Source organism: Myotis davidii, unplaced genomic scaffold (genome assembly GCF_000327345.1).
Source record: "Myotis davidii unplaced genomic scaffold, ASM32734v1 scaffold260, whole genome shotgun sequence".
NCBI lineage: Eukaryota > Metazoa > Chordata > Mammalia > Chiroptera > Vespertilionidae > Myotis > Myotis davidii.
The window spans coordinates 28526-42648 of record NW_006291758.1 but is presented as its reverse complement, the minus strand read 5'-3'; the positions used below and the strand labels follow the sequence as shown (position 1 = coordinate 42648).

The following is a 14123-nucleotide window of genomic DNA, read 5'->3' as shown; positions in this document are numbered from 1 at the left end:
AAACAAAGTCACACAAGAACAGGAAGGCCCAAACAAGATGAACCCCAAAAGACCCACACCAAGACATGTCATAATTACCATGGCAAATGTTCAGGACAAAATGAGAGTCTTACAGGCCGCAAGAGAGAGACGGAAAGTCATATACAAGGGATCTCCCATTAGATTATCAAATGATTTCTCAACAGAAACACATCAGGCCAGAAAAGAATGGACGGAAATTTACAAAGTGATGCAAAGCAAAGGACTGAATCCAAGAATACTCTATCCAGCAAGGCTATCATTCAAACTTGAAGGGGAAATGAGAAGCTTCCTCTATAAAATTTAAAAAAAAACAGCCTTGGGACCACCAAGTTGTAAAGATATATGTTCTCACTTGACAGGTACACTGTCCAATTGTGTTTGTTTGTTTGTTTGTTTGTTGTTTTGTTTTCAGCAGTTAGTCCTTGATCACTAGTTTGATACCATATCTGTTTTGGGTGACCTGTTTCAACAGCAGGCCTATGACTAATTCTCTATGACTAATTGTATAAGTAATTATAATGGAACAAATTGGTTTTCTACATAAAAAATAAATACAAAATGAGTATTATAAATATTCTTGTTGATTTTTTATCCCTACCCAAGGATATGTTTATTGATTTTAGAGAGAGAAGAAGGGAGATAGATAGATAGGTAGAGAAACACCAATGTGAGAAAGGAACATTGATCAGTGGCCTTTTGTATGCACCCTGACCAGTAATCAAACCCACAGCTTAGGTATGTGTCCTGACTAGGAATCCAACCCACAACATTTTGGTGTACAGGATGACACTGCAACAAACTGAGCCACTGGGACAGATTTCTATTTTTCAAAAGACCGTGAACATTATAAGAGCCATTAGGAAATATCAAAATAGATGTTTTGATAAAGAAATGAAAATTCAAAAACTAAAAAAGGATATTTTCAAATTAAAAATGCTGCAGATAAGACATTAGAAATAAATGACCAGTGAACACTAGAAACTATCCTAAATGAAATACAGAGGGAAAGAATGATGAAATTAAAAATAATGAGAACCTCAGTGATTAGTGGGACATCAAATGTGAGTGTTCTATCCTAAGTTTAATCGCAGTACTAGAAAGAAAGGTAAGAATGAATGAATGACAGGATGAGCAAAACATTTACCCTTTGTGACAACATGGATGGACCTGGAGAACATTATGCGAAGTGAAATAAGACAGTTAGAGAAAAACAAGTAACATATGATTTCACTTATATGTGGAATTTAATGAACAAACTAAACAGGTAGGCTAACATATTTGGTGTGTGTGGGGGTAGGGGGTGGGGAGGGTATTCCGGAGATGGAGGGATTGGGCAAAAAGGAAAATAAAAAGGAGAGAAAGAACTCATGAACATGGTGCTTGTGGGAGGAGGAGAGTGGGCGGAGGTGAAACAGGGTATGGGGGGATAAGTGGTGATGGGAAAGGAAATAAATTAATTAAAATAAAGGGAAAAAAAGAAAAAAGCTAACTTTTCAAATTAAGTTAAAAAATGTACTCACCAAACCAAGAAATTTAAAGAACCCTAAGATACATACAAATAGAAATATCTCAGGGATATAATAATGTAATTTTGAAAATCAATGAAGAATAGAAAATCTGTTCTATTGGATGCAGTTATCACTTCACATTCCTGAGGCAATTCATACTAACCCATCTAGCACACGCTTCTGTGAAAGGGGAGCTACTCAGCTAGCTCTGCTGGATAGACTTCTGCATAACTCCCAGATTCAATATTATTTTAATTGATTGCATTGATCTTATCCAGCTGACAATACATTATTGATTTATGCCAACCTCATAATTGTTTCTCAAAACACATGCCTCTGAAGACAAGTCCCACAAAATGTTCCATGCTTAGGGAATCTGGAGTCAAATACATTTGAAAATAAATCCTTCCTACTATTTCCAACCCCCTGCAGATATTCATACCAAATGGTAGTATGCTAAAGATGCTAAGGAGCCCTGAACTAAAGTAATTTGATCAATTTTGTTTAACCTATACTTTAATGATACTGACTTGACTATATAAGCCTTTGTCAAATAAAACCTATGAAAATCTGTGGAAATAATAAGAGCTAACATTTATTATGAATTTAATGTACGTGTATATATGCCAGTAACTGTGCTCAGTATTTAAAAGCAACCTTATGAGGTAGTGGTATTATTATGCCTACTCTAAATATAAAGACATTGAAGCTCAGAGAGGTGAAGTGTCTCTTCCAAAGTCACAGAGTTGGGATGCATAAAAACCACTCTCTGAACATAGGCCATCTGAGTCTAGAGTCTTACGAGTGTTCTTAGGAAGAAACTTTGGGAAACACTGTCTTGAACATATGGTTGAGTATTTTCTCTTTACATTGACTCCTGAGTAACAGAGGCAATTAATTAACCAGAACCAACCTACTAAAACTCCTTAAGAGGGATATACACTTTCAACCTTCGCTCTTTAATTTCAAAATTGTAATAAAAATGTTACAGTGAAAGTTTTTTTTTTCACCAGCTTTAAAAAAGGTTTAAAATGTAACAATTTTGAATTAACTTTTTTTAAACTTTTGATATAAATATTATGGGCACTAACTAGGGGATCCGAAATAATTCTGAACGACTTGGTTGCAGGTGTGATAAATCATCATTATCTGCCTCCAGATTATTGAAAAACATTCTTGAAGGTATTAATTGTCTGTTTTTATGAAAGAACCAAAAATATTTTAAACATGTTCTATTTAAGGAGCAACAGCTCACACAAGAAAGCTTTATAATTTTCATTTATTGTAGAAAAATATAGTATATCAACATAGAAATCATTTTATATCATTTTAAGTCATAGTTTAAATAATTTTGTATTAACAATTGTGGCTAATGGTATATTATAATCTCACTTGAATACTGATACATAGTGTTTAAAGTGATCATTTTAAAATTATATTTTCGATAATAAATATTTTACATTTCACTTTACTTGCATACAATTACTAGTAGATGGTTGCTACTTATCTTTCATTATTACAGCTAATGCTAAGAATATTGATTGGAGCCATAATTCTTTGTGTTATTTATTCATGAAAAATTCCAAAAACACTAAGTCATAGAATATGATCATTTTTATGAGTCTTGAACTCTGCCAGCAATGATTTCTAAAAGGGTTTTTACAATTCACTAACAACATGTGACTCTTTTATTATATCTTTGGTAGCCTTAAATATTTCCTTTATTTTTCATTTTCATAATTATATAGATAGGAAATTATGCCTTATTATCATAAGCATGGATTTTTTTAGCCACATTCAGGTATTAATTACTAAAATTACTTTGAATATATTTGCATAGATGGAAATTTCCCTCAAGATTTTTCATTCAACTTTGATTCATGACTATATGGTAGATGTTGTGGTAAGTGCTGGTGCCCAGGTTTTCAATTTCTTCTCCTTTCCTTAGTCACCAAAACGTTATGTCAGAGTTCCCAGATTCCTCTGCTGAGGGCATGCATCCATTACCTTTCTGTTTCACCTTGGCTGGCTGCTCAACCTCCCCTTTGCCATTTCTAGCATGACAAACATAGTTGCGTTTGAGATCTTCAGCACTAACTTTCTTGATGCTCAGAGTCATAGTTCTTGTTTCATCTTCCAGTTCAGCCACACTCACTCTGGAAAGAGGGGAAAGAAAATTAGAGCACTAGTGAGACTCAAGGGCCTCGTACTGTGTGTAAAACAGTCAAGCAGACAACAGAGAGCCACTAGGTGAGGGCAGATAGAATGGCCATAAACTGCATTGCCTTGGAATCCAATGGTTGCAAAAGCTTCTGGATTATAGTACTATTCCTTACCATCTATACTAGACACAATCCCAACACCAAGATCAACTCCCAGTGTTGGCATCACACTATAGATATAGCTCTCTCTAACTCTTTCAAAGCAAAATGTCTCCTTGCCTAAAACTTCCAAGGCAGAATGCTATCTATATTGGCTTAGAGAGAAGCTTCTGATGCTAGACCCATTTGGGTTTTGATCCAGGCTTTGCCACTTATTGGCTGAGTCCTTTTGGCAGCCTAACTAATTTCTCCATGTTTTGAGATGGTCATTTGTAAAAGAGGAAAGTGGCAGTGCTTACACAGTGCATTAGATTCATTAAGTTAAGAAATCTGAGGGTTGAGTATATTAATGTGCAAGTATTAGAACAATTCTTAATAAATATTCATATTATTCATATAGGCTATTATGATCCCTCAGTAATAACTTATGCATTTCATGGATCACCAAAGCTTTGATTTTTAATCCAAGCAGACTATTTCAGACACAGTTCATTAGATTCATTTAGTTAAGAAATCTGAGGGTTGAGTATATTAATGTGCAAGTATTAGAACAATTCTTAATAAATATTCATATTATTCATATAGGCTATTATGATCCCTCAGTAATAACTTATGCATTTCATGGATCACCAAAGCTTTGATTTTTAATCCAAGCAGACTATTTCAGTCAAAATGCCAAAATCTCCTGATTAAATCATCTATACTAATAAAAGGGCAATATGCTAATTAGACCAGATAGACTGGACGTCTTCCGTACATCATTCTGGACATCCTTCCTGATAAAGCCAGGCCTGGGTGGCACTGCCTGGGGTCCTGGGTACCTGAGGCTGACTGGAGGAGGGAAGCCTAGGTCCTGGGTACAGGAGCCAAGGCAGAGGTGGTTAGGGGTGATCAAACAGGCAAGCAAGCAGTTGGGGGTGTTCAGGCAGGCAAGCAGTTAGGGGCATCAGGCAGGCAGGCAGAGTGGTTAGGGGTGATCAGCCAGGCAGAGGGGTTAGGGGCAATCAGCAGGTAGGCAAGTGGTTAGGAGCCAGCGGTCCCAGATTGCAAGAGGGATGAATGAAACTACTGAGTAAGTAAACCTTGTGAGCATAAATATATCTAAATCTAAGCAAGTGAGAGATCAAGTACTTTGGGTCTAAGACCAAGATTAAAATCCCTTTGAACTACTTTTACAAAAAGTAAAAAAAAAAAGCTATTAAAGCTGACCAATAGCCAGGTTCTCCTGAAAATGTTTAGTGTCAGTCATGGGAACTTGGTTAAAAACTGTAGTGGGTTTAGCCCAAGTTTAATGCACTGCTCAACTGTAAAACAGTGAGCTGTGTTTTAATAGCAGCAAGGAGGAACGTCATGACTTTCATTATTATTCAATCATTATGACAAAAGCACAATCCTCAGAATTCCTCATGTGATCAGTAATTCTCCCTCTATACTTCTAGCCACGTCTTTCAGCCATTCCTTCTGCCAACACTGCTCCCATCTCAGCAAGCTTCTTCAGCACCTTTAAATGTGTTCTGCTGCTCTCACCACCAGGCATTTGCACATGATGTTTGTTTTTGTTTTTTTTTTAACCAGGAACATTCTTTAGATGTCTTTATCTAGTTTATTTCTACTCATTTTTCAATTATTTTTTTAGGTACAGTGAGATCTGAGAAGCATTACCTAACCCCCCAAAATGGATTGGACTGCCCAACTCAGTCTTCCCATACCATGTAATACCTCCCAGCTGCTGCATGTATCAGATTAAAGTATTGAACTTTCTGCTCTATCATTGTTACTCCTATAGAATCTACTCAGGTACCTGAGGCAATGAAAGCATTTTATAATATCTGTACAAAGTCTAAGTTTACTACTAGGAAAAAAAAATATTTTGAATTCTAGAAGTTTTAGTAGCCGAAGATCTAGTTACACATTGGTGATAAGGCTTATGGTCTTAAGAATTACTTTGTCTGTAGTTGGTTTGCTGCTAATTTTTATTCAGTGTTGCAGTGAACCAATTGCTCTCTTGTAGTTGTATACTTCATTATGGGGGGATCCTTTGTCTTCAAAGACCCATATTTTCCTCCTTGCCAACCCAACTCCCTTTTTAAAAAGTCATTTTATTTTGAAACAAAGTGACCCAGCATGTTATTTTAAGAGTGAAGTATATATTGACACCCCATCTACTTTAAAAATAAAATCTAGAGATCATGAATGTATTGAGTCAATATGAAAAAAAAATCACTATCAATGATAAATGTGACATATGTGTTATGTGAATTAAGAAAGAGAACAAGAAAGAGAGAAATACATGCTTACTGCAAGACTAGAAATGAACACAATGATCTCAGGCACAAATGCTTACAGGCCCAAACTCCAGACTTGAGAAAGAGAACAGGGACACAATGACATGATTCTATATCTCTATAATCTTATATTGTGACCTTTTCATTCATATAGGATATGCTACTTTCAAGTAGGTATCATAAATGTGTGATCATCAGATGGCACCTGGGCTTCCAATTACAAGTCCAGGAATCCTGCCTTGGGATGCAGTGAAAATCTTGCTGATTTTTGTTAGTAAGGCAAAAATTAGAATTTTTATTTTCATTGATTAGTACACAGCAGAGTGCATTAGTCAGGGACAGCCTTAGTCACCCCCTTGCCTCCACCAGTGATACCTTTCATCAACAGTTACGTCAATAGTGGTGTCATCTGTCTTTTTCCCATCAATGGTCCACCAGACCTCATTGCGAGAGTCCTTCAGGTAAGTGAAAAAGACTTTACAGGGAATGAGCAGCTCCTCTCCTAAAACAAATAAACAAGTTAACCCTTTAGTTTGTAACCTTCACGTGGCTATATTGGTTCTGCTCTGACTAATCAGAAGCTACAAATGTTACATGTATCTATAACCCTACTTCTCACATTCTCCAGTGGGCTACCATTAGGTGATGTACCATACTTCACTGAAAAATAAACAAACCAAGAAAAGAAGCAAAGCAGCTTTTATAAAATTATGAGAATGGCCATCTTTTAACACAATCTATGTATATTTTAAAATGTATTTGTTCAAAAAGGCGCTGATAACATCCTTTTTTAGCCCTAACCCTCTATGGACTACTCTCCTTTGTTAAATCACTCAGAAGCAAAGGATGACTAAGAAAAGGTTCTCCAGATCTTTGGTCCTTGGCCCAGAGGCGAGGGGTGGTGCCAAAGCTGAGAGGACTGTCTGGACGGGCCTCACCGGGACATGCTTCAGTTATCCGGGTGCAGCCAATAAGTCTGAAGACAATTTACATGTAGAAATTCTACATTATCCTTCTGAGATGGAATATGAGGTTGGGGGATTTCTAGGCAGAATGGTAATAGAAGTAATAATAATAAAAATAATAATAAGCAGCACACTCACTGAGAATTTTTTATAATTTACTAGGCTAAATAGTTTTACTTATAAATGTTATCATTAAATTTTAACAAACTACTAGGAGGCATTTTTTATTTATTTTAATTAATTAATTAATTTTCCAGAGGGCAGCATACACTATTTTTAGCTATCAACCAGGCCCCCTCAGGGCCCAATTCCCAGAGCTCCAGGACCCCCCTCTCCCCACCTCCCACACACACACTTCCTGAGCAGATGGGCCTTAGTGTTGGAGTTGGCCTGGAAAAATGGACAGGGGATGCTTCTTAAATTCTCTCAGGCCTCCCCCATCACCCTTGGCACCCAGGGGATATCCTGGAGGTAGGCAGCCTTCAGGTGAGTTGATGGCAGCCTGAGACCAAGCCGTTTGCTCTCTCAGGTGTTTAGGGATACCCAGGTAGCTGTAACCGCTGTGGGTGGGGATGGGTCCCAGACTGCAGGAGGCCCCTAGCAGGTGGCAAACTTGCACTGGATGCGCTTGTACCAAAGCAGTTCCTGCTCACTGACGGAGGGCTCCAGGCAGGCAGTGGCTTGCAGCAGGTCCTCCATGGTGAGTAGTAGTGCTGAGCTCCTGGGCTCCAGCCCTTTAGGAGGCATTGTTAAAATGCATGTTTTACAGATGTGAAAACTGAAGCTTCAACATGTCAAATGCCATGCCTCGATCAAATTGTTAATAAGTAGCAGACCAGAATTTGACCTAGAAAGACCTTCTATTCCTAGATGCCCAGGACAGTTCTGTTGTATGCTTGCTTTCCTAGTTATTAATACCAACTGCTTTCACTATCAAAAGGTGTCCAGGTTGAAATGATAAATTATATTGTCATCCTTATTTGAACCCAGGTTTATCTCCTTTAGTGCTCCTACTCCGTCCTCTCTTCCAATGTGTGGTTTTATGCCTTTCTCTCCAGTTTTCCATATTAATATAGTATAGAAGATAAAGTAACATTGGATTCAGGCATGCTTTTGCAACCATAATGTGATGAGTATATGGAATATATCTTGATGATTAATAAGTGTTTACCCCGATTGCAGGAAGAATGTTTATATTACTATATAAAGCCAGTACTAAATCAAGAAAATTTGGTCCATTTGAGGCTGTGTTCTTTGTGTTTTTACAAGGCACACCACTATTTGAAACCTTATCTTAATATGGGGGTACTGTTGTTCTCTACCTATGTTAGTCACTGCCTCTATTAACTTTAGTACGTTTTAAACAAATGTTCTTTTATCACTCTCACTGGGTGTTTGTTTTGAATTTTTGTAAAAGATACAATTCAGAAAATGTTAAAAATTTTCTGCAGTTTCCAGCTTACCTGTGGGAGGCTCTGAGTCAGAAGAATAATAAATAAATCATACCTTATTTGATCAGTATTTCCCTGGAATGAAAAAAATCTGAAAACTAAAAAGAGACCCAGATGACCATAGCAAATATTCCGTAGCGTTCTGAATCAGGACTTATCAGTTGTATCAGATGTTACCTATTATATTCCCAGTCCTGACTCCAAGCTTTAACCCTGCCACTTTGTAGTGGAACAGAAGCTTGAAGGAAGCTTGTGCTCCTGCTGCAGGCACCGCAAACCAAAACCCTATGCAAGCTCCAGTTTACATCAAAGAGAAATCCCTCCCCTGTGGGCGTGGGTGGGGGGTGGGGGTACCTCCCCGCAGAGGAAGAAGACAGCAGCAGCTGCAGAGAGAAGCAGAGAACCCCTGAACTCCTCATGAGATCCAGGAGGTAGCTAATGCACGGAGCTACCATGATTTCTGACAATCAATTTCGATGCCTGTGGTTTTTTGTTTGTTTGGTTGGTTGGTTTTTGTTTGTTTGTTTTTTTTTTTTTTTACAATAGCCCTCTCTTCTCTTGTGTTAACTTCTGTGACATTTTATTCCTTATAATTAAGATAATCTAACTGAAATTCAGAGTCCAGAGCTGTAATTACCTGGTTCTTTCTCGTAGACCACAAGATCATTGGGTAAGTGGATCTGGGGGGGCAATGCAGAGTATGGAGAGCCTGTGAGAGGTCAAAGAACAATGGGAGATGATGTTAAGTCATGAAGTCTTTATCCCTGTTAACCTATTTCAAAAATATTATCTTCTGTGAAGCTTTGCCCAACCTTCTGGCATGGTTTGTCAATTCTTCTTGAGAAGAATTGCAGTCAATAAGTCTGAAGACAATTTACACATAGAAATTCTGCATTATGCATCTGAGATGGAATATATTCACTATAGAGTGGATTATAACATTTTAGTCATACAAAACAAAACAAAGAAACAAACATAATATGTTGATTATCCTCCATATTTCAGAATAGAATGCTTAACCAGTGTTTTCACTTTCCAAAGCTTACATGAGATATAGTCTTTGTCAGACTACATCATAATTAATTGCTCTCCTGTTTTGCTCAATTGTTTCTTTTCTACATATTTCTCTTCAACATTCCCAGAGTGTCTAGTATAAGACCTAATTAAGTAAGTATTAATGAATGAATGAGAATACGGGAAATCCAAAATCACAATGATGAGTCCAGCCCCTAAGGGTACCTGATGTCCAGTTATCAGTTAAAGGTTCATTCATAGGATCAATGCTCTTTCTAGCATTCAGTATTCCTAAATTGAATGAAAAATATCCTGAAGGAGATTTATATCGTATTATTTAAGAGTAGAGGCTTCAAAGATTTAATGACCAATAGCTGTTCCAATCCCAACTTGGTCATTTACTAACCACATGACCGTTTTTTAATAAATCTTCGAAAAGCTAATTTTCCTCATCTCTAAAATGAGAGTAATTAAACTCATTTTACAGGTTCATTATAAGAATTAAATTAAGTTAAATTATCTTAATTTGGGGGGTATTGTTGTGCTGCATATTAATTAAATGATGCATATTAAAGCACTCACTGCATTTAAATATATATATTAGGAACAACTGCCAACATGAATATAAGGTTAGATTATTCATTTGACTTTTAAAGTCCATTCTTGTTAGGTTCCAAATTTAGTCTGATTTTTCTTCTGAATTAGTTCCCAACTCAGCACTATTCAGAAAGTAAGCAGAGAAAGAAATTGGTTACAAAAGTGTTTTATTTGAATTTTATTTGCACTATGTTAAATTTGTTTTAAAGAAATACAGAAGCTGAATCTGGTGTCAGACTGGTAGAAAAAGCCTTAAACAAAAAGTAAAAAACGTGGGCTTTAGAATCACTTCTTCTACCAATGCACTGAACGTCTCTAACTAAGCAGGTTGCTTTCTGTTGTTGGGCCTCAATGTTTCCATCTATTAAAAGATAGGATTTTCATCCTCCCCCCGACAAAAAAAAAATGTGCAAATACCTTATACCAATGATTTACAGAAATTTAAAAAAGATAATAAATTGCCTTTTTCTTTAAAAAAATGGGGTTTCATAAAATCTCACTCTGATATTCTCTAATTTTAATACAGTGGGCACAGTGGTATTTAGGGTTCTCCTCTAAATACCACATATCCTGACACTGGTTCTCTTGGTTGTGGGTTTCACAGGAGTCTGTAGACATTGTCCGGTCACTTCCCCAGTTTCCCATCCCCTCTTCTTTCAGTTCAAACCAGTGGTTGAACACTGCATGCAAACACCTTGAGCATTAACTATAACAGCAGTACATAGAAATTCATAGTTTATTTCATTCTATTTAAACAGATTGTGGACAATGATATTAATTACTCTTCATTACTATTCAGTCTCCACGGTTTGCCTGTATATTATGTCTAATATCCTCAGCTATCCTGAATGTCAGGTAATCTAAGTCCCAGAGTACAGATGAGGAGGCTGAGACTTTGAGCAAAATCATAATGCTCTTCAATGGCAGTAGCATAGTTTGGACACAGATCTGTCTGGTATTCCTTTCACTGCCTTTACTTCACTTATTCACATACTCACTCAAGAGACCAATAGTTACCAAATGCCCACTATGTATGTGGAAATTCTAGAGGCTCTGAAAAGAGGGCAATAAACAAACAAGCAAAAAAAAAAATAAGCTCTTTTTTTTTCTCAAAGATTTTATACACTTGTTTTTAATAAACTATTAACAGAAAAAAACCCACAAGATTATTTCATTTTTATCCTGCACACATAATACAAATCATGCTTACCTACCACCTTTACAGCCAGAGTCCTGGTGAGATTGAATGCACGCCCATTTTCTGGATATGTAACAACGCATGTGTAATTTCCATTATTTGAAAACAAGGCTAAGAGAAAACTCAAGTTCATGCCTTCAGGTACCACATTATGAAAACCCTGTACTTTTTGACATCCCTATAAGAAGTAAAAGAAAAGATATTTTCTATTTAGATACATGCATAGAAAACATACAAGCACATGCACATAGGTAATTTTGCACAAACTATACAAATATCTTTGCTGGCTGCACCTTTTACTAAGCTATTCTGCTCAACTATTTGATAATGTTTCTACAAAGATTAAGTTCCGTTATCTTTTCTGCAAAAGAAAATTAAAGTTCTGAACTGAGATATAAATTCAAGAGCACCAGCTTCCTGTCTCAGCATCCAGGATTTGGATTCTGGGAATCTCATATTAACAGTGAAGCAAGGTTAAAGTATTGAAAAACAACGAAGGTAACTTAACTCTTTGCTCTACTATTTAAAAGAAGACACAATTATTTTTTCATTCTTTCTACATTTCTTCACTGTTTATATTAACTCAGGAATCCAGTCACCCTGCTTGAAAACTAGGCTTAATTTAGATGTCTGATTTTGGCCTTCTTGATCACTCTGTTGCAGCACTATATTGGTCATGTACAAAAATTTTGGTATTTTTCTTCTATTTTTCCTATGTGCTGAAATTGGGTATTACAGACTCCAGATCTAAAAACAAAATGTATTTTTTATGAGTCTGACCAATAATTCAGCCCAACCGGCATGGCTCAGTGGTTGAGTGTTGACCTATGAACTGGGAGATCATGTTTCGATTCCCGATTAGGGTACATGCTGGGATTGCGGGCTCCATACCCTGTGTGGGACATGCAGCCGATCAATGATTCTCTCTCATTATTGGTTGTTTCTATCTCTCTCTCTCCCTCTCCCTTCCTCTCTGAAATCAATAAAAATATATATTAAAAAATAATTCAAATATGACAAAAAGGATTAAATATCTCTAAGTTCCCTTAGGTCTTTAAAATTACGTGAGTCTGTTACTGGCTTGTACTCTCAACTTCCTATATTCACATACTTAACTTTAATTCTCGTACACTTAAGGTTTTCTTGCTTCAATTCCTGGAGCATGTGTTTTGAAATATGACAGTTACACAAAGTGGTACATTTTGTAATTCTTTGTAACAGGAAATATGTCTTTTAAGAATAGCACTAAAAGATGATTCATGTGGGTTATCATCACAAAGAAGCTGATATATGCTCAGTTAAGTGATTTTCTAAATACAATTTATCCTGTTTTGATAAAAGTGCTTCTAGACACTTGTCACATCAGCCAATGGTTTCAATACTCTTAGGTTATCACAAAGTATAAGGCCACAAGGACTGTATTCATTATGAATTTATGTCAGATTTGGTTTAAATCAAGTTTAGACTATCTTTAGAATTCTATTTGAGTTTTGTGATACCTTCTATTTAAACAGTTCAAAGCTATTTCTCTCGTTTGTTAGCTTTTCTTAAATCCTTGTTAAGTAGACAAATCAGACTAAATATGTTATAGTTTTACAAGTAGAAAAAAATGAGATAGAAAAATAAAGAGATATTCCAAATAACACAGTGCAGAGCTAAAACTCAGTTTTTTAGATAGCTCAGTAAAGATCTTTAAATAACTTCTTATTTTTTTATTATGATTACTAGAGGACCGGTGCATGAAAATTCTGCACTGGAGTGGGGATGGGGGTCCCACTGCAGGCTCGATCCCCAGTAGGGATCGGGCTGGAGGGAGCTGATCAATGATTCTCTCATTGATGTTTCCATCTCTCTATTCCTCTTCCTTCCACTCTGAAATCAATAAAAAATATATTGAAAAAATAAATAATCCTATATAATCCTATCTAATAATAGAGAAACGTGGTAATTAACCATAACTTTGCTACCCTTCCCATTGGCTAATCAGCGAGATATGCAAATTAACTGCCAGCCAAGATGGCGGCCAGCAGCCAGGCAGCTGAAGTGAACAGGAGACTTACTTGCTCCAGTGATGGAGGAAGCCAAGGTTCCCCACCTTCCACTGCTGGCCTCTGAGCTTGCACTCTAAGAAACAATGTTGCACTTATAGAACCTAAACAAACCCCAAAAACCTGCTTTCAATGGTCAGAGCTGGAGTGAGCAGGATCGCAACACTGTTACAATTATAGAACCCAAACAAAACCAGATACCTGCTTTCAGCAGCTGAGGTCTCAGAGCTGGAGCCGAGCCTCAGAGCTAAAGCCAGCTCTCAGTTCCAGTGACAGACATAGAAGGTAAATAAATCCCAGAATAAAAGAAAAAAGGAGAGTTTGGGAGCTTCAGTCACCCGCCAGCCTGAAAACGGCCCTCAGCCCCTCACCCAGACTGGCCAGGCAGTGGGGACCCCCACCCTGAAGGGGGTGCAAACAGCTGCAAACAGCCATCATACCCTCATCCAGGCTGGCCAGGCACCCAAGCAGGACCCACACCCTGATCCGGGACACCCTTCAGGGCCAACCTGCTGGTCCCCACCCGTGCACCAGGCCTCAATCCTATATAGTAAAAGGGTAATATGAAAACTGACCCTAACAGCAGAAAGACTGGGACTGACTGGTCACTATGACACACACTGACCACCAGGGGGTAGACGCTCAATGCAGGAGCTGCCCTCTGGTGGTCAGGGCGCTCTCACATGGGAGGAGCTCTGCTCAACCACACGCCAGG

General features: G+C 37.3%; 1 protein-coding gene across 1 annotated transcript in view; it reads right to left on the bottom strand.

Moving 5' to 3' along the window:
* IL1RAP (interleukin 1 receptor accessory protein) overlaps positions 1-14123 on the bottom strand; it is a 55807-nt gene that overhangs the window by 17459 nt on the left and 24225 nt on the right. The window contains exons 3-6 of the mRNA XM_006765203.2: positions 11373-11538; positions 9189-9260; positions 6511-6637; positions 3537-3685 (exon numbers count right to left, since the gene is read on the bottom strand). Of these exons, the coding sequence (XP_006765266.2) occupies positions 3537-3685; positions 6511-6637; positions 9189-9260; positions 11373-11538 (514 nt within the window). The remainder of the gene's footprint in view (positions 1-3536; positions 3686-6510; positions 6638-9188; positions 9261-11372; positions 11539-14123) is intronic.